This window comes from Lynx rufus, unplaced genomic scaffold, assembly GCF_022079265.1.
Source record: "Lynx rufus isolate CCGP_SWC_20201006 ecotype Redwood Valley unplaced genomic scaffold, mLynRuf1.p SCAF_3, whole genome shotgun sequence".
In the NCBI taxonomy this organism is placed as follows: Eukaryota; Metazoa; Chordata; class Mammalia; order Carnivora; family Felidae; genus Lynx; species Lynx rufus.
This window is the reverse complement of record NW_025814845.1, coordinates 196150952-196177515: the sequence shown is the minus strand read 5'-3', so window position 1 is coordinate 196177515 and position 26564 is coordinate 196150952. Positions and strand designations below refer to the sequence as shown.

The 26564-nt window shown below is 50.1% G+C and overlaps 2 protein-coding genes across 2 annotated transcripts; one reads left to right on the top strand and one right to left on the bottom strand.

Annotated features, from left to right (window-relative positions):
- Window positions 1-1333: 1333 nt before the first annotated feature.
- Window positions 1334-14102, bottom strand: DEFB1 (defensin beta 1). Its single transcript, XM_047092093.1, has 2 exons — window positions 14023-14102; window positions 1334-2185 (listed from the first exon to the last, which is right to left on the bottom strand). The coding sequence occupies exons 1-2, from the start codon at window positions 14078-14080 to the stop codon at window positions 2037-2039; spliced, it is 207 nt and encodes a 68-aa protein (XP_046948049.1). The 5' UTR covers window positions 14081-14102; the 3' UTR covers window positions 1334-2036.
- On the top strand, window positions 7855-9654 carry LOC124520951 (uncharacterized). Its single transcript, XM_047092092.1, has 2 exons — window positions 7855-8164; window positions 8849-9654. Exons 1-2 carry the CDS (start codon window positions 8067-8069, stop codon window positions 9351-9353), a joined length of 603 nt encoding a protein of 200 aa, XP_046948048.1. The 5' UTR covers window positions 7855-8066; the 3' UTR covers window positions 9354-9654.
- Window positions 14103-26564: the final 12462 nt, after the last annotated feature.

Sequence of the window (26564 nt, the reverse complement as noted above, 5' to 3'; positions counted from 1 at the left end):
CCGTTCAGAAGTAAAATGGGTTGTAGACAACCGTACACAGCCCCTTAACTCTAGAACCATCTTCCTTCAAGGATGGCTCAGCCGATATTGTTTGCATTTGAGTCTTATCAGAGGGGGGTGCTGCGCCGGTGGGTGTAGTGGTGAGAAGGGCGAGGAGTGTGCATCATTCCTGGGGGGAGACGGAGGGAGAGGCGGGAAGCTTCTGTGGTCCTGCTAAGGTGGGGGAGCTAGAAGCAGCAAGGGCCTCATCGCAGGAGCGCCGGGTCTAGAGGGTTCTGGCCGCTCTGTAAGCTCCAAGCCTGCGCACACGGGGGCAGGTGAGTGCCTGTGCTCAGAGGACCTTTGGATGGAGGGGGGAAACGCGGAGTGGAGGGGTGCAGAGAGCAGATGGGAATGTCGTCAGCATCAGTCTCTTAAAATGTGCAGTCATGGGGCGCTCCGTGGGTGGCTCAGCGGGTTAAGCATCTGACTCCTGCTTTCAGCTCAGGTCATAATCTCATGGCTCGTGAGTTTGAGCCCCGCAGCAGGCTCTGTGCTGACTGAATGGAGCCTGCTTGGGATTGTCTCTCTCTTCCTCTGTCTCTGCCCTCCCCTACTCGTGCTCCCAAAATAAATAAATGAATATATTTTTTAAATGTGCAGTCAGGACTGCTACCCACATAGTTATGGAAGCCCTGGGACCACATGTCTTAGGGGTGGATGGGCTGCAGGAATCCTGTTAGCTTTTCTGGTTTCTGGGGACGGTGGCATCCTCTTGCCCAGGACGGTCCCCTCCCTCTCTGTCGCTGGGGATCCCCAAGCATGTGCTTTTGGTCACTTGAAGAGCTCCTGGCAGGGCAGGCAAAATTACCACAACCTTGTAAACCAAAGAATGTGAGGTAAACCCAGCATGTGGGCTTTTTTTTCGCCTGAGGACCTGGGTCTTGGGAAACCCGAACATCGGCCGCGCTAAGTGGGAAGGCTCCTCCGGGAACCGTCTTTGATTTAACACCCAGAGAAATGCTGCTGGGGGGGGGGGGGGGGCTTCCGTATCTGGAAGAGGGAAGCTGACGGCAGGCCTGAGGTTTCTTTTCAAAATGGAACGCCTCTGGATTATTAGCTTTTCATGAAAGGGAGAGGCCCAGATGTCCTGGGGTCCTTGACCATGTGTTGCTTGTGTGTCACAGAGAAGGCCCAGAGGAGGCTAATGTCCACAACACCGGTGAGCCTCCCCTCCCTCCGCCTTTCCCTCACAAACAAGGGCTGTTCTGCCGAAACCTGCCGCTGGTTTCACAATGTTTTTACAATGTTTGATTTTCATTTGTGCTTATAACGTATTGACGTGGAGAATGAGATTGTCGTCAGATAAGGAGACCACAGCACCACGTGCGTCGTCAAGAGTGGTAAAAAATTTATTGGAAAAAAGGGAGAGCGACCCATCTCCCTCACCAACAGGTGTCTACGGGCCGAGGGAGTGAGATGAGACGTTGTGGCCGTAAGATGCTCTTGGTGGCAGTGTGCGGCCAGGTGGTGTGGTTGTGGAGCGGGAGTCTGGGCACGAGAGTGGAAGGTACGGGAGGAGCTTTGTCCTCATGACAGAGGGTCTCCAGTGCTAAGGCGAACCAACCCGCTGCCCCAGGCCCAGGGAGGAGAGAAGGCAGCCATCCGGGCTCTGCACATGGGCCGTTTCCCTGGCCAGGCTGCTAAGACGTTGAGTTTGGGATGACGTTGAGTTGCTTCTAGGATCAGGGAAGCTTTCCTCTGCAGCGTTTCCTCCTCATGTGTCCTGGGTCTCATTGCCCGCCTGTTGGTTTGGTGATAAAATGCTGTGGTCAGCGTCTCCCATCCTTGTACTGGGCAGGCTCCGTGGCCCGGCCCAGCTCCGCTCTCCTAACCCCCTTACTTTCTCAACCTCTTCCAGAAGGAGACACAAGATTCATTTTGGTCTGAAGGAGGGATGCTTTAAAAAAAAAAAAAAAGTCTTCTTTTATTAAAACAGCGGTTACAAAGACTTCACTTGACTTCCGCATGCTTTGTCCATCGCTCCCAGGCCAGAGTCAGCGCATGCAGCACTTGGCCTTTCCACCATAGCAGGTGCCATCGATCCTGGTAAAAAGTGGGCATGGAGAAAAGTTACAGGTTCCTCCTTTCCTGGCACATATGTAGTGGTCAGACCGCTGGCCGAGACCCGTGAGAAAGGCAGCACCTGTAAGAAGGGAGAGAAAACACTTGAGACTCGTGGCTTGTGGCCACAGTGACTTCAGAACATTAGGTAAAGCAGCTCTTTGCAAAGCAGTTCCACGGGTTCTCTCTTCCAAGAACTTTGCGCTCCGTGTGTCTCCGGGGCTGCCAGGAAAGACACCTGCAGAGCGTCGTCCGTCTGAGGTCTGTGCCAGCCGGTGATGAGCAGTAGGGTTCTGAGTAGGGTTTCCTTGAGAGCTTTGAGGTGTGCAAGGGATTCAAGTTAGTCCCCACATAAAGTATTCTACCATGTCATACTGTTGCCCAAACAACGCCTCATGTTTCAGGAACGCTGAAACTCACTTCTAACCCCACGAGCATTCCTGTCTGTGCCCCCATTCCCATGCTGCCTAGTTATACCATCCTCTCCGAACCGATTCCCTGCTCCACCGTCTTTCCTGTCACCAAGTCTGTGGTCCTTCCATGGCAGGTGCCCATGTGCAGAGCCCGGATGGCTGCCTTCTCTCCTCCCTGGGCCTGGGGCAGCGGGTTGGCTCACCTTAGCATCGGAAGTACAGCTGTGCTATAATGCTTTCCCTGTTTTGCCCAGTTGGAATCTATTCTGCCTTCTTCCCAGTATCCCAGAATCTCGTAATCACAAGGTCTCTAGACTAGTCTCATATTCTATCTAATAGAGAACAAAGCCGCCCTACGATATCCCGGATAAGTGACTATCAGGCCATTGTTTTGCATGCCTTCGTTGATAGGTGTTGTGAATTGAATTGTGTCCCCGCCACCAGAATGAGTATGTTGATGTCCTAACCACCCAGTGCCTCAGAATGTGACTGTATTTGGAGGTAGGGCCTTTTGACAGGTAATTAATGTTAGACGAGGTCATAAAAGTAGTTCTAATCCAACATGGCAGGTGTCCTTGTAGGAAGAGGACGTTTGGATATATAAAGGGATATATACTCAAAGAGCAAAGGCCTTATGAGGACACAAGAGTAGGCGGCCATCTGTGAGCCAAGGAGAGAGGTTTCACCAAACCTGCTGACACCTTGAACTTGAACTTCTAGCCTCCAGAGCTGTGAGGGAATTCATTACCTCTCTTAAAGGAGCCCACACTGTGCTATTTTATTATGGCCACCACTCGAGCTAACACAACAGGCCATCATGACTCTGGGGAACAGTCCATTCTGATGTCATGTGTCTCTGCTTATTGGAAAGATAGTTTTCATACCGGTTGAAATTGTCCTCTTATTTAATCCATATCCCTGTTACAGCTACCTCATCTGATCTGGAATCATGGTTGTCTGGTGACTGGATATTTGGCAATGTTTGGGGACATTGTTGGTTGTCACACCTGTGGGGGATGCAGGGCGGATGTTTAGGTATCTAGTGGGTGGAGGCCAGAAGTGCTGCCAGATATGTGCGATGCACAGAGCAGCCCTCGTAACAGAGAATTTTCAGGCCCAAAATGTCAATAGCACTACGGTTGAGAAATTGTAGCATAAACCAGTGGTTCTCCATGCTGCATACCCATGAAATCAGCTGAGATCTACTTAAAACTATTGACTTAATTGTCCCGGGATGGAGTTTATGTACTGGCATTAAAAGAAGAAATAATTCCTTAGGTGAATTTAATGTTCAGTAAAGAATGAGCATTACTGGACCATTGGTTTTCAAATTTTAGAGCTAACAGGAAAGAATTACCTTGTCAAGATTGGGAGCAGACAGGAAGGAAACCCAGGACAACATATTCTATTAACATAAAAAATTAAAAGTAGTATGAGCTTTACAACTTGAATATTTAGTTGAAATAGAAAAATTAGAAATATTTTTCTGTTCATATAGAAAAATGGAATACTAGTTTGAACAAACTTGAAAATTGAGTTGAAATAGAAAAGTCTTTTTTTCTTGAGATAGAAAGGTTCTTAGAAAAATATAACTTACTGAAATAAATGGGAATTAGAAAATATGAATAGTTTCATAGCTATCAAAGCTGTTGGGTCCATGAATGAGACTCTAGGCCAAAATGGCTTGATTAGCAAATTCTACCAAACAATAAGAATAACATCTACACGACGCACTGTTTTCCAGAATCACAAAAGAGAACATTTGCCATTCCTGATGTGATGTCAACGTGATCTTAATGCCACTGTCTATAAAGGTCAGGAATTCAGGGAAAGGAAAGGAAAACTATGGTTAAATCTCCCTGATCAGTAGAGAGGCAAAGATCCTCTATAAAGTATCAGCAAACAGGATAAAACCAGGCTCAGTTTATTTCACAAATTCAAGCTTTCATTTAACATTTGAAGATCAGTCAATGCCTATTAACAATTAAAGGAGAAAATCATATAATCACCCCAACAGATGCAGAAAGCGTTGGAAAAATTCAACATTGATTTATGATAAAAATTTTTAACACATAACCCTGGAGGGAACTTCCCGAATCTCATTAAGAGTATCTGCAGAAGTCTACAACAAGCAGTACTCTTAACGGTCAAACATTGAAAACTTTTCATGTGAGATGGCCAACAAGGCCAGCATAGTCACTGTCGTCAGTTGCATTGAATGTTGTTGTACTTGAGGTACTCGCCAGGGGACTAACAGAAGAGAAAACAAAAACAAATGGTATAAAGGTTGGGAAAAAAATAAAATTGTCACCATTTGCAGGCATTCTGATTATAGGTAGATAGTCCAAAAGGAATTAACAAGTGTAACTAGTTTGCTTTATATGATATCAATACATACAAAAAAAAACCCAACTTTACTTCTGTGTATTAGCAACCAACAAATTAAATGAAATTAAAATAAATCACTATATTGAAATATCAGGTGCATAGTTGTAAATCTAAGAAAATGCAGTACTTCTGTATATAAAAAATACAATATTAAAAAAAAGAATGCAATATTTTTTTGATAAGTTAAAGAAGAACAGAAGAAGTGGAAATTCTATGTTTAAGCACTGGAAGTTTAATTATTTTTCACAGGTTAATTCCCCCAAATTAATCTGCAGATTTTTTAAAATGTTTATTTACTACTTTGAGAGACAGAGCGCTAGCAGGGGAGGGGCAGAGAGAGAGGGAGACACAGAATCTGAAGCAGGCTCCAGGCTCTGAGCTGTCAGCACAGAGCCCGACTCGGGGCTGAAACTCGCAAGCTGCGAGTTCATGACTGAGCCGAAGTCAGATGTTTAACCGACTGAACCACCCAAGTGCCCCTAATCAGCAGATTTAACTCAATATCATGAAAATCCCAAGAGATTCTTTCAGTGAAACCTGACAAACTTACTCTAAAATTCATGTGGAAATTCAGAGGGACCAAGAATAGACAAATCACTCTTGGAGAAGGTAGGAGGACTTGCTTTACTGGATTTCAAGACTAATTATAGACCCACTGTAATTAGACTGTGTGGTGGTAACACAAGGACAAACACAAATGGAACAGAATGCAGGGCATAGAGAGGGACCCATGCATATACGGAGGATTGACGTAGACCAACGGTGGCTCAGGAGAACAGTGCGGGGGACACGGTCTCCTTAGAGGTGGTTCCAGGACAATTGGATATTCATACTGAAAAAAACAAAAAAAAAACACAACTTTGCCCTTAACTCACACATTAAAACAATTGCCAGATGGGACTATCTGGGTGGCTCACTTGGTTAAGTATCTGACTCTTGATTTCAGCTCAGGTCCTGATCTCACAGTAGTGAGACAGGGAGCCCCGTGGGCTCTGAGCCGGGTGTGGAGCCTGCTTGGGATTCTCTCTCCCTCCTTCTGCCCCCCCCAACTTGTGCACACATGCACACGCATGCTTTCTCTCTCTCTCTCTCTCTCTCTCTCTCTCTCTCTAAAAAAATCAGAATATTAAAAAGATAAAAACCGCTGACAGATGGATTAGAAGTCTAAATGAAAAAGGAAAAATAATGAGCCTTCAGAAAACAATGTTGTAGACTTTCTTCATGTTTTGGGGGTAAAGAAAGACTTACTTTTTTCCTTTTTAAATTTTTTATTTTGAGAGAGAGTGAGCATGAGCAGGGGAAGGGCAGAGAGAAAGGGAGAGAGAATCACAAGGAGGCTCCACACTCAGCACTGAGCCAACGCAGGGCTCAATCCCACGACCCTGGGTTCGTGACCTGAGCCGAAAGCAAGAGTCAGGTGCTGAACTGACTGAGCCACCCAGGAGCCCCAAGAAAGATTTCTTAAGATACGAAAAGCATTGGGGCGTCTGGGTGGCTCAGTCGGTTGAGCGTCCGACTTCAGCTCAGGTCATGATCTCGCAGTCTGTGGGTTTGAGCCCCGCATCCGGCTCTGTGCTGACAGCTAAGAGCCTGGAGCCTGCTTCAGATTCTGTCTCCCTCTCTCTCTGCCCCTCCCCTGCTCATGCTGTGTCTCTCTCTGTCAAAAATAAGTAAAAAAATTAAAAAAAAAAAGATAGGAAAGCATTAACCATAAAGGAAAAGATATGACACATTTAGCCACATTGTGATAATGATATAAACTTCTACGTAAGGAAAGTTTCCATTAGGAGACAAATCAAAGCACAAGAGAGCAGTAGAGATTTGTAATGCTTACAGCTGACAAAGGGCTCCCATGCAGAATATACAAAGAACTGCTACAAATCACTAAGAAAGGACAGGTAATCTATAGGAAACATAGACACGTAGTTTCACATATCACAAAAGATATCCACATGGCTATAACTGTATACAAAAGTGGTCAACTTGTTATTTATTGGGAAAATGCAAACTAAAACTCCGAGCTACCACTACAGTCAGCAGACTGTTATAATTTAAAAATGATTGTTGGCGTGGATACGGAGCAGTGGGAACTGTCATTCCCTGGAGAGCAGTGCGGCATCTATCACATCGAATATGTGCACATTCTGTTTTTTTGGAAGATGCTTTTTTTTAAAATTTATTTTGAGAGAGAGAGAGAGAGTGAGCATGGGTGCAAGCAGGGGAGAGGCAAAGAGAGAGGGAGAGGGAGAATTCCAAGCAGGCTCCTTGCTCTCAGCACAGAGCCCAACGTGGGGTTCGATCCCATGAACTGTGAGATTATAACCTGAGCCGAAATCAAGAGGCAGATGCTTAACCAACTGAGCCCCCCGGGCACCCCTGTGCATATCCTATGACACACAATGTCCCCTATCTCTTGGCGTCTCACCAATTGAAAGGCAGGCGCCACCCAAGCTGTATTATTGAGCACGAGTGTTGACAAGGTAAAAGCGTAAGAAATAAAGGAAGTCATTGCCATAAAAGTCAAGCAATGATTACCGTTGGGGGAAGGCGCAAAGGGTGGGTGACCCGGAAGGCTGGAGGGGTATTTCTTGGGCGCCGGCCAAGCCCCACTTCTTGACTAAAACCCTGGTTACAGGCTGCTTGTGTATAATAGTTCATTAGGGGGGCGCCTGGGTGGCGCAGTCGGTTAAGCGTCCGACTTCAGCCAGGTCACGATCTCGCGGTCCGTGAGTTCGAGCCCCGCGTCGGGCTCTGGGCTGATGGCTCGGAGCCTGGAGCCTGTTTCCGATTCTGTGTCTCCCTCTCTCTCTGCCCCTCCCCCGTTCATGCTCTGTCTCTCTCTGTCCCAAAAATAAATAAACGTTGAAAAAAAAAAAAGTTTTATAATAGTTCATTAGGTTGTACTTCATGCTTTTGCACTTTTCTGGATGCATGTCCTATTTGGCAGGGAAAAAAGGAAGAGCTGCTTCTGAAGAGGTCTCTGCATATTCCCAGAGCTGCTCACGTCCTGCTCCACATGCAGCCACCAGTGCCCTCTCCCGTCCCTGCGCCGGTCCCCTTCCCTGCCCGTGAGCTCCGCAGATAACTCGGCCTGCTCTTCTCCCCTTCCCCAAGGGCACCAACTCTTCCCTGAACTTGGTGCTCATTCCCACCTGGGTCCTCATGGAGCGGCCTGAGGAATGCAACCCAGCACACACCGTGGCAGCCCGCTGGAGCGCCCGGAACCAGAGGAATGTGGAAAAGGGACAACCCCCTTCCAGGTAAGGATGAGGGGTGAGAAGGAGAGAGAGCGGGTTTGTGCCGGCTTCTGTGCTTGAGGCAGAAATGGGGACTCGTTCAGATGTGCACACGTTTAAGCCAGTTACAGCTGGATTGTCCCTAACCCCACCTAAACGCAACGGCGACTAGTCAGGGGGTAATAACAGGCAGGAGACTAACTGGGAAATATGTGCCCACGCATGGGTCAGGCACGGAAGAAAACAAGAGGGAGGAAGGAACGGTCGGGGCAGCGAGCACCGGAGAGGCTGAAGTTTGAGAGTCATCAGAAAATAAATCTGCATCAAGCAGGAACCCCAACTTTCCACGCTGCTGACAGGCAATGTAACCTGCGCAGGTGACAGGCTGATGGTTCAAGGGAGAGTAGGCGGGACGGATCATAAAGGAGATAAACGCAGAAGGGGATCTTTAGACCTTGCATAGAAGAGCCATGAAAATAACATTTCCTGAAGAGCCTTTCAGGGAATGGGAGACAGAGAGGGGAGAGAATCCGAGCATGGGAGTGCGGCTGTCAGGCTGCTGAGAGCGGAGCTCGCTCTGTGCCCTTCTGCTCTGAAGCAAGGGCACAAAGGTTGCCTTTGTGTTAATTAGAGCCCCAGGTGAGGCTTTGGAACACCGTTGGAAGGCAAAACTGTTGAATAAATAACTATACAATTCTTGGGCTAAAGAACCACCAGGCGGAGGCGAGAGCAAATCGCCAACATGATAAGCGTTTCAGAAAAGAAGAGGCCCACGTTCGCCGTGCGCCAGGATCTGCGCCCCCGTCTCGGGCCGGCACCGCACTGTGGAATGTGCAGGAAAAGGCCAGGCTTGCAGAAAGTCAGGAGCCAGAACACCACCTACGTGACCGATCGGCCTGAGCTGCTTGAGGAGCAAACATACGTACAGATACCCGGAGCTAAAGAATGCAGTCTGGATTTTCGCAACACCCGACGGCAGAGCCCCGTGCCTACGGGGAGGCGTACAGGGACGCGGTGGTGGGGAGTGAGCGAGACTGGGAGACCGGCTGATGGGAGCCCTCTGGGCCTCAACAAGTCAGCTTTGGGCCTTCCCCGGTCAGGACAAGGTGGTCGGGTGGGGGTCGTGTCAGGAGGAGGCCCGCCCACGAGCAGGTGGGGCACTGAAAGAGAGGCTGCTTGTCGGCATAGGAGTCTGGTGCTGTTCAGGGGCTAGAAAGGGTCAGACTTCACTCACAAGGTATCTGGGGACAAAATCAAATACACAAGCCACTCCTGCAAAACAAATAACAAAACTCCAGAGTGAACTGGAGCATAACTGCAGACCAGAGACTGTCGTCTTCAGACAAGTAGCTCATGACCTCCCTGCTCGCCAACTCACACTTTGGAAATCAGCAAAGCCTCTTATAAGTGCGTGAGAAGTTTTAACTCAATTCCTGTCTAGATTATTCTTTTTTTTGAATTTTTTATTTTTTTCATTTTAGACAGAGAGGATGTGAGCAGGGGAGAGAGGCAGAGGGAGAGAGAGGGAGAGGGGGAGAGGCGGGTTGGGGGGGAGAGAGAGAGACAGAATCTTACACAAGTTCCATGTTCAGCACAGAACCCAGCATGGGGCTCGATCTCAAGACTCTGGGATCATGACCTGAGCTGAAATCAAGCGTTGGATGCTCAACCAACTGAGCCACCCACGAGCCCTCTGTCTAGATTATTCTTAAGATCGATCCTTGTGGGGCCCCTGGGTGGCTCAGTCACTTGAGCGTCGACTTCGGCTCAGGTCATGATCTCCAAGCTCGTGAGTTCGAGCCCCGCGTCGGGCTCTGTGCTGACAGCTCAGAGCCTGGAGCCTGTTTCAGATTCTGTATCTCCCTCTCTCTCTGCCCCTCCCCTGCTCATGCTCTGTCTCTCTGTGTCTCAAAAATAAATAAAACGTTAAAATAAAAAAAAAAAACTTTGAAAAGATCGATCCTTGTGCCTGGTGATGCATCCAGAGGTCTTTGGGAAGCCTGTGGAAAGAGTATGGGGTTTGGAGCCACAACTGAAGTCAATTACTTGCTATTTTCTGGCTGGGACGTGTGGTGAGATGATATTCGTAGAACTGCATTTTCCAGCTGTGAAGAGCCACGTGTGACATTCTGTGAGGACAGCTCAGTTTCCCGTGCGGCACTGACCAGGTGGCTTCTGCAAAGCCTGGTTTGGAGGCCGCAGGGCCCTTATGTCTGAGGCACTGGGGAGCGTGTTTTTCCAGATAGGACCCAGAGGCCATAGCACGCACATTCCTGGTGGCTGTCGCCAGAGGTCAGACAGGTGGAAGGAATTCGGGCAAGCAGGTTGGGGTGGGGATCACAGAGTGCGATGCTCAGGTGTGGGCAAGGCAGGGCAGAGACTGAGGGTCACGGAATGAGGGAGCTAGGAGTCATTTTGCCTAAACCATCATTTTAAAGATGGTGAAAACCGAGGCGCAGACCCCCGGGAGTGCCAGCCGTGTCTCAGAGGGACAGGAAGGAGGGGTATCGAGGAGTGGCCCGTGCCTCTGTCAGGGGGCTTGGTTAGTGTTGCTATAGTAACAGGCTGACCGCCTGGGACAAAGGCGCAGCCAGGAGAGAAGGTCCTGTCTGCACCTCTGTGTCTGTGCGGCTGTCCCCTGACCAGCATCCACTCTGTGAACACAGCCTCTGAAGAAGCCATTTCTGACTCCTTCACTGTCTCGGCTTAGAAGTCTCTGGGGCTCGTCCACACCCACGTGGTTTCCTGCCATGGAAGGCCTCACTCAATGAGGCCCCAGAGCCTCTTGTCCCTGTGACTCCTCTCTGTGCTGACACCCTGGGCCCCGAGGGCGGGCAGTGCCGATGGCCTGGGTTGTAGTCCTCCCTCGGCCTGTCGCCAGCCCTGTGTGAGTCTGGCCAAGCCATGTATCCACAAAACGAGGATAATGATTCTTCCTTCCCCACAGGGGCCTGGGCGAAGCACTAAGTTAAAAGACAGCTTTGGGGTTTCTGTTTCTCTTCCTCTGTGCGCCTTCCCACCTGATTTCCTTTCTGTCCAGCTTGTCCTTAGTCCCACCTGCCCTTTCACCTTTTACCAGTGTATTTCCCTCAGGACTGCGGACCCGGACACGCACGGCAGCGAGGCAGATGCTAGATGTCGGTGCAGTGGTCTGAGGGGAGGCGATAGGGAGTAGTAGGGTCTGTGGTGATGTGGCCACAAGTGTCCATCTGGGACAGCAGCCACCACGGCTGCAGCTCCCTGGTGCTATGTGGGAATGTGGCCTCATTCTGTGTGTGTGTTTTTAAAGTTTATTTATATACATATTTATATATATAGAGAGAGAGCAAGCATGAGTGGGGAAGGGCAGAGAGAGAATCCCAAGCAGGCTCTGCACTGTCAGCTCAGAACCCCACTCGGGGCTTGAACTCACGAACCGTGAGATCATGACCTGAGTTGAAGTCGGATGCTTAACTGACTGAGCCACTCAGGTGCCCCTCATTTTTTGTGTGTTTTTAAGAGAAGATAAAAGTCTGAATTTTATGCAGCACGTCCTGCGATTTTAATGTCTAGAAGGAATAGAAGGAGGTTATATATACATACATATATATATATATATATATATATATATATATCTTTTTTCTTTTTTTTTTTTTTTTTTTTTTTTAAATACCGTGAACACCAAAGTGACCTCCATCTTTCCTTCCCATCTCTGCTTCCTCAAGAAAGCCTGCCTGGCCCCTCAAGACCAGGTCAGCTCCCACTGTGACGTGTTCTGTTACCACCCTGTACTTAATGGCATTTCACAACACAATGGTAATCAGACAACTAATTATAAAATTGGGTTTCTTGTCATGCTCTGCTTCTACGATGTAAGGCCATGACATCGAGGGTTGTGTTTTCCGGGACAATGCTGGCACACAGTAGCTGTTAACTAAATAGTCACTGAGTTGGGGAGCATACAGCCTCAGACTCCCCTGATTTCTGTACCCCTTGGCTGGGTTCTTGTCCAGCTGATCAGGGACCCGGGTTGCCTTGACATTTTGACATCATTCTGTGCTCCCAGGAATAAGACGTAAGATTTGTAGAAGATAAGAGGAAGAAATGATTTTTTTTTTTTTTCTGATAGAGATTAAAAACTGCTAAAAGAGGGGCGCCTGGGTGGCGCAGTCGGTTAAGCGTCCGACTTCAGCCAGGTCACGATCTCGCGGTCCGTGAGTTCCAGCCCCGCGTCGGGCTCTGTGCTGATGGCTCAGAGCCTGGAGCCTGTTTCCGATTCTGTGTCTCCCTCTCTCTCTGCCCCTCCCCCATTCATGCTCTGTCTCTCTGTCTCAAAAATAAATAAACGTTAAAAAAAAAAAAAGAAAAAACTGCTAAAAGAGACTGTCAAGTCATGGTTTCCTGCAGTGACTCCACAACTGTCATTCGCCTCGGGGCACGTGGGCCTCGGTTTCCCCCTGTGTGACTAGATGAACCTACCGGCTTTCCCAGAAAAGGGAGTGAACCGATCCCACGTGAGGGCTCAGGGTGAGTCACTGTGTGAGGCTGGGACCCGAGCAGCACGTTCCAGGAGCTCCACTGAACAACCTTCAGACAGTAAACTTAGTCCCGTCCCCATACTGGGAATCCATTTCCTGGCAGGGCTGTGCAGACGGGCTTTACGTGCTGTCGGGAGGGCAGCACGGGGCAGATCCCCCGGGGAGAGTCTGAGTGAATCCTGCATATGCTAAGTGTTCAATGCTGTTCGCCACCATTTGTCTAACTGCTAGGTTCGGTTGTTCCTGCACATCCTTGGAAACACTTTTATATTCTGTGCTTTGAATGACATGCTTAAATCGTATTGAGAGGTGACGGACTGATTGATAACTCTTCGGGTTAACCTAGTGTCTTTCCAACTTTTCTGAGTTGGCACTGAACCACAGTAAGCGATTTTGCACGGCCACCGAGAACAAACACACACATTCACACACCCGCGGGAGTGAGAGGACGGCGAAACGGCACGGATGTGCGCTGTGTGGCGTGCACTAGTATTTTCTGTTCTTTTGAAAAACTGTGGTGGCAACTCATTCGGTTGATTTCCCCACCCCTCCGATAGATCCCGGCTGGAAACACTCAAAGTCTGCCTTGGAATATTTTGGACCCAGTTTTCAGATGGGGGACTGAGTCACGTTTGGAGAAGCCACGTCTATGTGATGCCCTGCGAGAAGCACAATCTGATCTTTGAGAGAATTCCGGAGCTTTGGTGCTCTAAGGGCCACCTGCAGTGGCCCACTCATTTTGCAGACGGAGAAACTGAGGCCCAGCATGCATGGGTTGCTCAAGGCCACTCAGTGAGGGAGTGGCGGGGCCAGGATAAAACATGTCCCCCAGTTGGCTGCACTGCCTCCTCTTACAGCAGGTGCACTGCTGTTTTGACCCGGAGGAACTGGCAGCTTCTGGCCGTGGCATCTGGGAGGCCCTAGCCAGTGACCGGGGTGAGCCGGGGTGGCAGCCTGCCCCTCCCTCAGCTGGATAGGGAGCTGGCCCCTCAGCGCGGGGAGCCACGTTGCTGGTGGAGTGGGTGGTCCCCTTCCACACGGCAGACTTCCTAGATGTCCAAGGCAAACATGGGGCTGGGAGATGCTGCAGCTTCCCGAGACCGGCCCCACATCCCTGCCAAGCACCGACAGAAAAGAGCCCCCCGCCCCCAAGCCACAGTCACTGGGGGAGACCTGAGTCTGTCACTCCCGGGGGTGGCCCCCAGCCCCAGGCTCAGCAAGGCCTGCCCGTTGCCACCTGCCCAAGCTGGCCGCTCAACCTTGGGGATGCTTTTCCGTCCCTCCATCCCCTGGGACATAAGGACAGCTGTCCTCCGAACTCAGCCCCTGCTTCCTGGCCCAGGGCGAGGGTGTCCCAAAGCTCACCTGGGGCCAGGCGGGAGAGGAGGCACAGCGCCAGCAGCAGGAAGCAGAGAGCCTTCATGGCGGCCGGCAGGTTGGGCCCGGATGCCTGGCCAAGGAGGCTCCTCGGAGGCCGAGCTGACAGAGGCTTCCAGAGGCGGGAGTGTCTGTATTTATAGGGCAGAGGGTTGCACAATCACATGGGCGATCTGAAGGGTGGTGTCGCAACCCACAGAGTGAAATTCTAATAAATAACCCCTGGTGCCATTTGCCCTGAGTAGGCTGCGAGTCACGTGGACCCGCTTTTCTCCATCTAGCTGCGACCGGATTCAGCCTTCAGCCTGGAAACCTGGGGTTGGCTCCTCCGGCCAGTTCTGTTTGGTTCTGAGGCTGGACGATGCTGATGGGGTTCCCGGAGAAGGCCGCCTAGGCTAGCGGCCCCGCTGGAGCGGCTCCCAGGACCCGAACAAGCGGCCTCAGGGGACACTAAGCCACCAGCCGGGGCGAGTGTATGTAGCTGAGCTGTGTTCCCTGTCAGACGGCCCCAGACATCACCCTCTTTTCTGATCAAAGCTGAGCTGGTTGCTTTTCATTTAGCCTACAGGGGTGGACTTTCCAACAGGCCAAGGCTGCTTTCTTAATTCTCTGCTTCTGCTGTGAGCGTTCTCCTTAAGTAACCAATGTCTGTCTCCCTTCCTTCTCCCTTCCCTCCCCTCCCCTCCCCTCCCCTTGTGTCTCTCAAATCTTTTGTAATCTATGGGCCTCTTCTATCACTGAAAAGTATATTTTTATCAAGACTTTATTTTTTTTTAGAGCAGATGTAGGTATACAGCCAAATTTAGGAGAAGGCAGAGATTTCTCGTATACTCTCTGACCGCTCCCCACAACCTCCCCCCATCAGCATCCTCCACCAGAGGGAACATATGTTACAATTGATGAGCTTAAATCTACATATCATTATCGCCCCAGGTCCATAGCATTAACGTTCACTGTGGGTGTCATACATTCTGTGGGCTTGGACACATGTATTCACCACTACAGTGTCATGCAGAGCAGTCTCTCTGCCCTAAATGTCCTCCGTGCCCCATCTAGTCATCCCTCCCTCCCCCCTCTCCCCTCTGGCAACCACTGATCTCTTTCCTGTCTCCATAGTTTTGCCTTTTCCAGAATGTCACAGAGGTGGAAACAGACTGTAGTCTTTTCCGATTGGCCTCTTTCACTTGTGATAGGCATTTAAGGTTCCTCCGTGTCTTCTCATGGCTTCGTAGAGCATGTCTTTTCAGCGCTGAATAATATCCCATTGTCTGGATGAACCATGGTTTCCTTATCCGTTCACTTACTGGAGGACACCTTGATGGCTTCCAAGCTTTGGCAGTTAGGCACAAAACTGCTGTAAACATCTGGGTCAGATTTTCGTGTGGGGATAAGTCCTCAAATCCTTTGTGCGCATATCAAGGAGTGAAGTTGCAGGGTCACATGGTAAGAGCATGTTTAATGTGTAAGAAATTGCCAAACTGTCTTCCAAAGGGGCTGCACAGTTTGCATCCCCACCGGCAGTGAGCGAGAGTTCGTGTTTCTCCACGTCGTCCCCAGCATTTGGTGTTCTCAGTGCTTCCAGATTCTGGCCGTTCTCACAGGTGTGCAGTGGGGTGTCCTTGTTTTGATGGGCATTTCCCTGATGACAGACGACGTGGAGCGTCTTATCAAGTCCAGCCTTTCCTTTTTCCAACTGGACATATGTTGCCCAGAAGTGCTCGACCATGGCTTCCGAGGCAGCTGGGGGTCAGAAGGCCTGGTTTCCAGACTGGGCCGACTCTTCCTGAGCTGCAAGGATTGGAAACCCAGTCTTTCAGCTGTCACACTGGGGGTGTTGTGTCAGCAAATATCGAAGGCTCTCTCGAGTTCTCATCAATTGTAAAGATTTTTTACATGTTTTATTTATTAGGAGTTTTCATAATTCTATAAGCAGCTTTCCTAATGGTCAAAGCTTTTCCTCTTGGTCAATGTTCTTATCTGGGCAACACAATCAGCTTTGGCTGTTTAAGCAAGAGACGAGTTTCTTCTTCTTTTTTTTTAATGTTTGTTTATTTTTGAGGGAGAGGGGAAGGGCAGAGAGAGAGAGGGGGAGACAGAATCCCAAGCAGGCTCGAGGCTCTGAGCTGTCAGCACAGAACCCAAAGCGGGGCTCGAAGTCACAAACTGTGAGATCATGACCTGAGCCGAAGTCGGATGCTCAACCGACTGAGCCACCCAGGCACCCCTAAATAAGAGAGGAGTTTCTTAAGAGGATATTGGGTAGGTCACAGGACCGTCGATGGGGGGTCCTGGAGAACCAGCCTACAGCTCAGCTTCCAGAACACTGTCCAGACTGTGCTGCACAACCGGTCAATGAGGGCCCTGTGCTGTGGCCGCTGTGCATGGGACACCAGGAACTGGCCTTCACTGTGGCTGCCACCGCAGAGCACAGTCTGTACCTAAGCACCACCTTCCAGATACTTCCACGGCAGCCCTGCCAGAGAGAAGGACAGAGAGATACATGCATGCACCGACTGTCAGAGACAGAGACTGAGAGAGACAGAGAAATTAAGAGAGAGAAAAGGAGGGGAGAAACCATGATAGAGAGTTAACATAAAGAGGTAAATACAAAGGTCAGAAAGAGACAGAGACAAAAAGAGAAGAGAGAAACAGAGAGGCACACAGAAACGGAAGGACGGGCAGATGAGGGTTTGGCAGCAGGAGCCCCCTTCCCTGCCCTTCTCATCCTGAGCCCCACCCTTGGTCCCAGTGTCCCAGCTGCCCCGGGTCCGGGTGGGAGAGCCTCGCTCACAGGGCCAGCGGCAAGGGAGTCTGGGAAAGCAAGATCATCACACACTCAGCACCTGCCGAGGGGCGTTTTTGCCTCCTATTAAGCTCTGAAGTTAGAGCTCCCTAAACACTCAGATGGGCCAAGGTGTTGGGTGAATAAAAACATACGCAAGTGTTCGTTACACTCAAGTTTATTGATTCTTTCATTGGCTGAGTCAGGTGCATGAACCCAGTTCCCGTGATGCACCAGGTGATGTTCAGGGGGTTGGGGCACAGGGAGGAACAGGTTTTGTGGAGGCTTGCTGCATAAGCCCAGCTGGGAAGACAGGGAAGCAGACAGATGGTGTGACAACCCCGGAGAGGTACTCCGCTGGGGATGCGTTTCAGGCGTGGGATGGGCCAGGACAGTGCTCGAGGTGTGCGGACGCGTATTTCGGTTTTTAAATGTAACACTGAACAGTTTGGGGTTTCTCCTTAGCGAGAGGGAGGCTTTGGAAGATTTGAATCTCTGGAAATGAGTGGAGGAGCTGGCATTCTAGAAACAGCCTGAGGGAAGTGTGGGAGACGGGTGGAGGAGGGCAGGACTGGACTTGGGAAGACGAGAGGCTGGTGGCGGAATGGAGGTCTTCGCTGAGGTCGTGAAGAGGAACGGACAGAAACTTAGATAACAGGTGGCGTCATATCCCGAGACGGAGTAAGCAGGAGGTGCAGGAGGTGCAGGAGGTGCAGGAGGTGCAGGAGGTGCAGCTGCTTCGGGGAAAGGGTGGTTATTTGAATAAATGTTGGAGTGTGAGGTTTTCCAGGAGGCATGAGCAAACGTAGTGACTGGGAAATGTCGAGAATATTAGTAAGGTGGGGGAGAAATGATGTGGAGGAGGCAGGACAGCCTCTAAAATGTGTGATTTTGAGGCCACAGGGGATGCTCGGAGCTGGATTGTGTAGGCGGTCTCGGGAGGACAAGGCCCAGGGTTCCCAGGCCAGGGGATGTGGGAGCCGGGGTGTTCATACCCCGGCTCCCTCACCCAGGGGTTCAAGGGAGCAATTTCCTAGGCATTCACGGAGGTGAGTAGGCTGTGGTGCCTTGTGGCAAAGAGGCGGGTATGGGGTTTTGGAAGGCGGGTGATTTGCATGGAGATGGTAAAGGTCGCCGTGGTAGTGAATGAAATCTGTAGGGAGAGAAGGCTTTTAACAAATCCCGGAGAAGACTGACATTTAAGGGAGTATGAAAGAAAACCATGAGAGAGGGGGTGGAGGTCAGGGGAGGGATCCTTTCAGAGGAGGGAGGGGGCCGCCTAATGCAGCAAACTTCGTAGGAGAAAAAAGCATCACAGGGCGTCCACTGGGTTTGCCATCCGGCGAGGCTGTGAGAGCAAGCCCCAGACTTGTTCTAGGGGGCTGCAGCCAGGTAGGCGTCTGCGACGTCCATCCTGCCTGATGTGGGCACTGACATTCCTCCAGCCCCCGGGGTCCAATCTGCGTCCGTTATCTGTCTGCTTCCCGCGGAAGCAGCGTTCCTTCACCCCTGGCTCAGTTTCTACTTTATTTCTGGCACCTGAGGGTTGAAGCTCTGTTCTTTTACCCTTGGCCCTGTGTCAACACTGGCTTTCAATGTTTTCAGTCCTTTTTTGTGTTTACGGTGTTCGCCGTTCGGCGGGAAGCCCCCAGGGGCAGGGTCCCAAGTAGCCACGATGAGAAGGCACTGCCACCAGAGAGTCTCAGGTCAGGGGAGAGGGCGTTGGAAATGGGAGAGCAGCCGCACAGCCCCTGGCCCGCGCTAAAAAGATGCAGAAGAAGAAGAAGAAGAAGAAGAAGAAGAAGAAGAAGAAGAAGAAGGAGAAGGAGAAGAAGGAGAAAAAGAGGAAGAAGAAGAAGAAAGAAGAGGCAGGAAATTGGAGCGGTCCATCTGTTTGAAAGGGTGAGGGGTCCCAGAGGACAAAATGGGGAGAGAACCTGGCTCCCTGGCTCTGTTTGGCTGGGGGTATGTCGGAGTGTGTGCAGGTGAGATGCAGGTGTCTGTGTTTGCAGTGAGTCTCTGCCTTCCTGTTTGCCTTTTCCCGTGGCCGTCAGGAAGCTCCAGGCCGGGGGCAAGGCCACCTTTCCTGGTGAGGTCCGGCCCTTCGTGTGTCTCTCCCATCTGTTCTCTGGGTTTAGAGCCAGGCGGGCCTGGCACCTGCCAGCCGGGACACTCTGTCTTGACTTGCGTTTCCCCAGTCATGAGCTAGGGAGATTGGAACAGGGCTCCTAGGGGTCAGGTGCGCTGGTGCTTGTGGTGTTTCCACTGGCAGAGGGATGCCCCATACAGGGTGCAAGGAGTGTAAGAACAGCTACATTTACTGACAGCTCACAGGCACCGGGCTGATCCACACACTTTATGTGGATGTCTGGATCGTCCCTCATCAAAGATACACTTGGTTGCATTTCAACAGTATTTATTACATAACTATGCGCTGAGCACTGGAGGGGCGACGATCGTGCCCAGCTCTCTGGGGGCTCCCGTCAGTGAGCTGTGTTCATGTTCCCCGTCACCTCCTCCGAGAAGCCCTCCCTGACTTCTGCTCTTGGCTCTAAACATGGCTGGGGGCCTCTGAGCTGCTCCCTCACACCTCCTTCCCCGTGATGTACTTTACAGACTTGTCACCACCCCCACCCAACTCAGTGAAATCTGGGGGAGGGACTGAGTGGAAACCCCATTACCTCTCCTCCCGGGGGGCTCCGCTGTCTATCTGCCATAGATACCCAGTCACTGTTTGGAAGAAATGAATGAACATAGTAGTGTTGCTAAGGACTGAATCGTGTCCTCGCCAAATTCCTATGCCGAGGCCCTAACTCCAATGTGGCTGTATTTGGAGAGGGGCCTTTAAGGAGGTGATGAGGGTTAATAAAGTCATGAGGGTGGGGCCTGATCCCCTGGGACCGGTGGTCTTATGAGAAGGGGAAGAGGGAGACCTCTCTCTTCTCTCAGCGCGAGGTGAGCACAGAGAAGAAAGGGATCATCCGAACCTGCCTGCACCTTGATCTCGGACGTCCTGCCTCCAGAACTAGGACAGGTGAATGTTTGCTGTTTTAAGCGTCCAGCCTTGGCTGTTTGGTTAACCTTCATTTCCTCCAGGGCCCCATTCCTTCCGTCCCCACCCCCAGCTTGCTCCCTCCTGGCACCTGTATCAGGTTCCCTCTCTGCATCCTAATGGCAGTCCCTTTCCATTCTACTCTGTCCCCAAAACAAACTCAAGGCCTCAGGTTGACAGCCTCAGGCCTCTTCTGGAGGGCACCCTCTCCATTGCTCTTGCTTTCTAGAGAAAGGTAATCGTAACGCATTTTAGGACAGAGAAGCAGGAGTCAGGTTATTTTCAAGGAGGAGCCTCCCATTTAAGGACCTTTCTGTGGGGAAGAAAGAAAGATCTGTGTGTGTGTGTGTGTGTGTGCACGTGCACGCGTGCACACACACACTCACATATGTAAATACAAAGCAAAAAGCCCAGGACCTAAAAAAAAAAGCTCCAGTGTTAATGGTATTTACCTGTGGGGAGGGGAAGGAGGCTTGAAGGGCCAGGCCGTGAGCCAACCCTGCCTGTATTCATTCTGTGCATATTTATTCTCTGTGATTATTCGGATAATGTATGCTACCTTCTGCTTTGTGGCTGTGTGCGTCCCAGAAGCAGCGGGCACAGTTTCTAGCCGTTTCCCTGGCCCTCTCACACGGACCAGACCTTGACCGTGGTCTGCCGAGGTCATGTCCTTGGCCGCTGGTCTCTAGGACGCGTCTCCTAGGCCGCCTTGCTGGCCGCTGTCTCTTTGTGTCAGGTGCTGGTCACACCTTGGGGGCCTGAGACCCGGGTGCAGAGGTGAGGGGAGGCAGGTGGGGAGGGGCGGTGCTGGGTAGCACCTGCCTTGGGGCTCACCTGCCAAGATCAGATGAGACTTGGCCTTTCGTCGTGGAGTTGAACTGATTCAGGCCCAGCTCAGCGCTCCTCCGAGGTCAGGTCTCGGCTGAGTATGTGGGGGCTGCTCCTGAGTCCAGGGTGGGGGAAGAAGAAGTAGAGAGCCTGACTGAGCAATGCCCCAGGCCACGTACAGGTGGGGTCTTTCACACCCGACCAAGTGTCTAGTCTGCGGAGCCACGAGAGGCCACGAAGGGGATTGAATCAGCCCCCGAGTTAGATAGACCGGATGTCAATTCTGAGCCTCTAGGTGGATGTGGATGTGGCATTTAGCTGCCCCTCTGCACCCTCCTACAGTCAAGGTGAGAAAGTAATGGACAGATTAGGGCGGGGGAGGGGGTGTTCAGTAACTGACGATGTTCGGTAAGTGATATTTCAGACAGCTCTTGCTTTTTCTTTCTTTTTTTTTCCATTTAGCAGTTTTACTTAAGTTCTTTAGAATAAATATACCTACCTATGGTACTAACTGAAATTTGTTTTGAAGAATCTTATTTAAAACACGTGCAATTTAAGCAGCCACTCTCTCATTTGAAGGGGAGCATTGATAGATGCTCTAGAGTTCAGAATGGCATTTCGAGGGAAATCTGGCCGGATGTCCGATTCTGCAGCACCCTAAGCACAGCTCTGGCTTCTGCTCTTTGTGTTACGAGCACATGGCTTGTCCCCATTACCCTGGATGAGACACCCAGACTGGCACAGAATAATCGACAGTTCATGAGGGATGGGCCCAGGATTGAACCCAGGCGGAGTGGACCGCATGGGGGGTGCTTGCACAGCCGTCTTCCCTGCTGTTAGCTTCCTTTCCACAAACAATATACGTGCTGTGAAAAGCTAAAACAATACTGACGCGTATCAGCAGAAAATGAAAGTCACCTTGAATTCTACTTCCCACAGATGTTGGGATGGCTCGCCATCAGTGTGGTTTCTCTCAGTCTGTGACATTTTCCTCTGCACCTGTACAGCCATCTATTCACGCACGTCGTCAGACACACGTGTATTTTTAAAGACACCATGCTGTGATACTGCTTTGCGGCTTGCTTTATTTCCAATTTTCACTGGGACGTTTTTCAATATCATTGGATCAACTTCATTTTTATAATGCATTTATAATATATCTGTGTTCCATCGATAGTGGAATACCTTTTTATTTTTTTTTAATTTTTTTTAACGTTTATTTATTTTTGAGACAGAGAAAGACAGAGCATGAACGGGGGAGGGGCAGAGAGAGGGAGACACAGAATCCGAAACAGGCTCCAGGCTCTGAGCTGTCAGCACAGAGCCCGACGCGGGGCTTGAACTCATGGACCGCGAGATCATGACCTGAGCTGGAGTCGGCCGCTTAACTGACTGAGCCACCCAGGCGCCCCAGTGGAATACTTTTTTAAAAAAATTTATTTTTGAGAGAGAGAGAGAGAACATGAGCAGGGGGAGGACAGGGAAAGAGGGAGGGAGAGAATCCCAAGCAGGCTCCACACTGTCAGCACAGAGCCTGATGCAGCGCTCAAACCCAGCAACCGTGAGATCATGACCTACGCTGAGATCAAGAGTCGGATGCCCAACCAAGTGAGCCCCCCCCCCCCCCCGCCAGGCGCCCCTACAGTGGAATACTTTTGAAAAAATGCTTACTTCTGAAAGTTGTGGTAAGGTACAAATAACTAACCATTTTTGAATGCACAGCACATTAAGTGTATTCGCACTGTTGTGCAACCACCACCACCATCCGTACCCAGAACTATCCATCTTTCCAAAGTGGAACTCTGTGCCCGTTAAACACTCACTTCCCCTTCTCCCCACCCCAGCCTCCGGAAACCTCCATTCCACGTTCTGTCTCTATGAGTCAGACCACTCTGTACTACATGTGAGGACAATCACACGGTGTTTATAACTCCTCAGGGTTCACCCATGCCATGGCGGGTGTCAGAGTCTCCTTTGTAAGGCTGAGTGAAGTTTCAGTGCGCTCTGAAGAAATAAAATCAATACTAGTTCTACAGTCTAGGAAAATCTCTAACTAAGGACCTTCCTCTCTTCTCTCCACTCACACTCTCTCTTCCTATACTTAGTAGGGCAAGCCTCCGAAGGAATGTCCTTGACCTGCCCCCCAGCTGCCAGTAACCCTCCCCAAACGGGTTACCTCGCCTGTCAGAACTGAAGGTTGGGCAGTGCCCCTCACTAGAATGTAAACACACTTCATGAAGGTAACATTTATGGTCACGGCCAATTGCTTCCCCTCAGGCAGCTGTAAGCCTGTGCTCGGGCATGGGACTGAAGGCAGAGCCCTGCGTGGATGCCAGCTTTTCACAGTTATGCTCAGAACCGCCACGTACTGCCAGCGAGAATCATAGCCCCATGACAGCTGAGGGGGAAGGAACGAGAGCATCGCCTCCGCAGAGTTCACGTGTTCCATGGAGACTTCAGGGCTCTCCCGGAAACCAAGACCTGCACTCTGGACCTTGTGACCACTTCAGCCAGAACAACCCAGATATATCCACTCTCTGTGTCAGGCCTGGGAATGAGCTTCTGTGTGAAAAAGGGTTTCGGGGAATGAGGAAAGGAGGGACCGAATGAATCCAGCTCAACACAATTCGATGTTTCACACATGCAGAAACTAAGTGCCGAGTGGAGGCGTGTGTTCAGAACCCTAAGACTTTGGTGAAATGGGGACCGTTGGTGGTTTCGCTCGTGTGTCTGTGTCTGGACACCGGGATCTGGCCCCTCTGGCCTGGTTAGGGTGGCTGGTGCTGCCCAGAGGGTCCAGCTAGTCTCTGTTCGCCTTTGCAGTTGGTCTTTGTTTCCAGAATCTCTGAATCTGAGCACACGGAGAGATCCTCGGTTTATGGGGACTTGCCTCTGTTTCACAGTAAAGCCAACCACACCCACCTGTCGCTGAATGCCTGCCGGGCTGATTTTTAGCGTTAGCCTTGTTTGAAAGTGGAGGCAATTGGAGGCATACCGGAAACTCAAGGGGAGTTTATTTTGGTATGTGAAGCAAAAGAGTTACTAGACCCTAAAGGAAGTAAGACCGGTTTTGTGTGTGCAACTGTCAGTCCCCAACAGAAATCCCCTAGACCATCTCCGGCTGTAGCCAGCTCTTCCCATGGGTGATTTGTGCACAGACTTTCCTTCTTGAGAATAGATAATGATGCAGGAGTCTGGAACTGTCAGAGTCATCAGGATCTGGGAAAGCCTGAGCTGGAGCCAGAAGGAGGCAGTATGGTCTGGTAGGAAGCCCCGGGGGATAAAGAGGTAGGAGGCCAATCCTGAGTCAGAGCTTAGGTACGACCGACTGACTGTCCGTGTGACCTGGGACAAATTATAGGCTACCTACCATTCTTAGTTTCCTCTCTAGTAAAAGAACGGGGTGGATTTTATGGGTTTTTTTAGTGACCAGTTCCAAACTGGACACCCCTTCTGAATAACTGGAGCATCTTTATTTTTTTTTCAACGTTTTTTTTTTTATTTTTTTTTATTTTTGGGACAGAGAGAGACAGAGCATGAACGGGGGAGGGGCAGAGAGAGAGGGAGACACAGAATCGGAAACAGGCTCCAGGCTCCGAGCCATCAGCCCAGAGCCCGACGCGGGGCTTGAACTCACGCGAGATCGTGACCTGAGCCGAAGTCGGACGCTTAACCGACTGCGCCACCCAGGCGCCCCTGGAGCATCTTTATTTACAAAACAGCCCCTGAATTAGAATTGCCAACAGTAAGTCTAGAATCTGTCTTTTTAATCTGCTCCCCCCAATAACCACCAATCATGCAATGCTGTTTGCTCTGTGTTGTCACACATCTTAATGGATTTCTTAGATTTGTTGATGTACACCTTTTCATTTTAGCATCTTGAAGTTATAGGTAATATAGTTATTTGAGTTAATAATAATTATGTTGATATAAAATTTCTATGGAATTGTAAAGGGTACTAAATAATAATGATAACAATGAATGTGGTCTCTCGCCTTCCACTGAAAAGTAGGTAAAGAAATGTGAATCTTACATTTAGTGGCATTTTTTAAGTTGAGGAACACCTAATCTCATTTCCATTTTTATGGGAACCTTATGAAGTAGACCTTGAGGGGATGAACAGTTCCCTTTTCATAGAAAAAGCGGGCTTGAGTAGACTGGACAGATTATTTGATTTACATATTTAACCAATATTAACAATCAGCATCTTCCCTAGGAGAGGCTCCAGGCTGGGTCTGAGGTCTCCTACTCATACTGGTTGTATGAATCCAGCCTAAGAGGATTAGGTGGTGGTGAGGATGGTAAGAAACAGAAGGCTTAAGAGCTACTTACGAGGAGGAATCAAAAAGTTTGTTTGGGTGGGGGGACCAAGGGAGAGAGAGAGTCAGGCAGATATTATCCCAGGTGGATGGGGCTGCCATGTGCAAGGATGAAATGCAGATGAAGACTTAAGCTCTGAATAAGTGGAGTTTGAGAGGCATGGGTGCCATCCAAGCAGGGATTTCTAAGTCCAGAGTTCAGGTATAAGCTGGCCACTCCCATGGAGAAGTCATCAGCCCTGAACTGATAATTGAGGTCCAAGGTGTGCACATAATTCCCCAGAGCAAGGGTGCAGAGAGAAAGCAGAGGGGTCAAAAAAAAAAAAAAATCCGTGAGAGACTTCCATGTTTATGGTCTAGTAGAGTTGGATCAGCCAGCAAAAACAATGAGAGAGAACATTCAGAGAGGACAAAACCAGAGGAGTGTGGTATCATGAAAGCCAAGGGAAGAGGCGCCTTCAGGAAGAAGGTGTTTGGTAAGACTGAAAGAGTGTCCGCTGATTCCAGCAACCCAGGAGTAACTAGTTAACACTGGTAAAGACGATGTACAAGGAGCATGGTACATACGTCGGGCAGGGCTGATGGAGAAACAGGAAACTGAGCTAAGGGGCGGTTACCGGCTACGTGTCCTTGGTCTAATTGTTCGAGTTCTCTGAGTCTTTATTTCCAAATCTGCACAATGCTCAAAAGCCATGCGACAACTCACCCCGGCTGTGCATTCAGGCGTGGTAGGTTGAAGGGATATAGCTGTCAACAGAGTTGAGGCAAAGTCCTGTTGGCACAAGGTAGGTTCCTTGACCTTGTGCCTGACTCCCTGCTCTCCCTGCAAGCCAACAACAGGAACAACAGGAATCTTGAGGAGTTGGCCAATATCCTCAACACTTGTGCTCTGGACTTTTAGGGGACGGGAGACTGAGGATTAACATGGGGGGCCAGCCTCTTCTGCTGCGGACAAATACCTCAAGTACTTTTAGTCCCCGTCTGGTGTTCAGTTTTTGGGAGCCAGTGGCAGGAGGGAGGAGACCCTGACTCTGGTCTCGGGTCTGTGGGAGACTGGCCGTGTGGCTTGGCAAGCCACTGCTTCCCACCTCTGGAGTTCCTGGTCTGTAGATGGCATCTTCTCCAGTTAGATAATTCTGGAATGCATTTCCTCACTGCAGGTGTGTTTGTATTGCAAAGAAGTCCCTACCAGAGAAGGAAGGTTGCTGTGATCCCTTGGACAAAAAAGATGCGTCTCCAAGCCAAGGACTCACATAGCTATTGTCACTGTCAATTCCCAAAACATATGTACGGTCCCGGTTAATCCCGTCAAATAGATGCTGATGCATAGGTTTCAGAGGCCAACGACCTGCTTGAGTGGAAGACAGAGCATCTATAACAGGCAGCAGTAAGTTAGGTTTGGGCAAGGAATCATGAATTTATTTTAAGTTTATTTATTTTGAGAGAGAGAGAGAGGAAGAGAGAGAGAGGATGAGCATGGGAGGGGCCGAGAGAGAGGGAGAGAGAGAATCCCAACCAGGCTCTGCACTGTCAGCACAGAGCCCAGTAT

Bases quoted from the DNA above. Each gene is read 5' to 3' on its own strand.
- LOC124520951 (XM_047092092.1), top strand. From the start codon at position 8,067: ATGGAGCGGCCTGAGGAATGCAACCCAGCACACACCGTGGCAGCCCGC. The intron at 8,165-8,848 runs GTAAGGATGAGG...CTTGGGCTAAAG, and splicing joins AAGGGACAACCCCCTTCCAG to AACCACCAGGCGGAGGCGAG.
- DEFB1 (XM_047092093.1), bottom strand. From the start codon at position 14,080: ATGAAGGCTCTCTGCTTCCTGCTGCTGGCGCTGTGCCTCCTCTCCCGC. The intron at 2,186-14,022 runs GTGAGCTTTGGG...CCCTTCTTACAG, and splicing joins CCTCTCCCGCCTGGCCCCAG to GTGCTGCCTTTCTCACGGGT.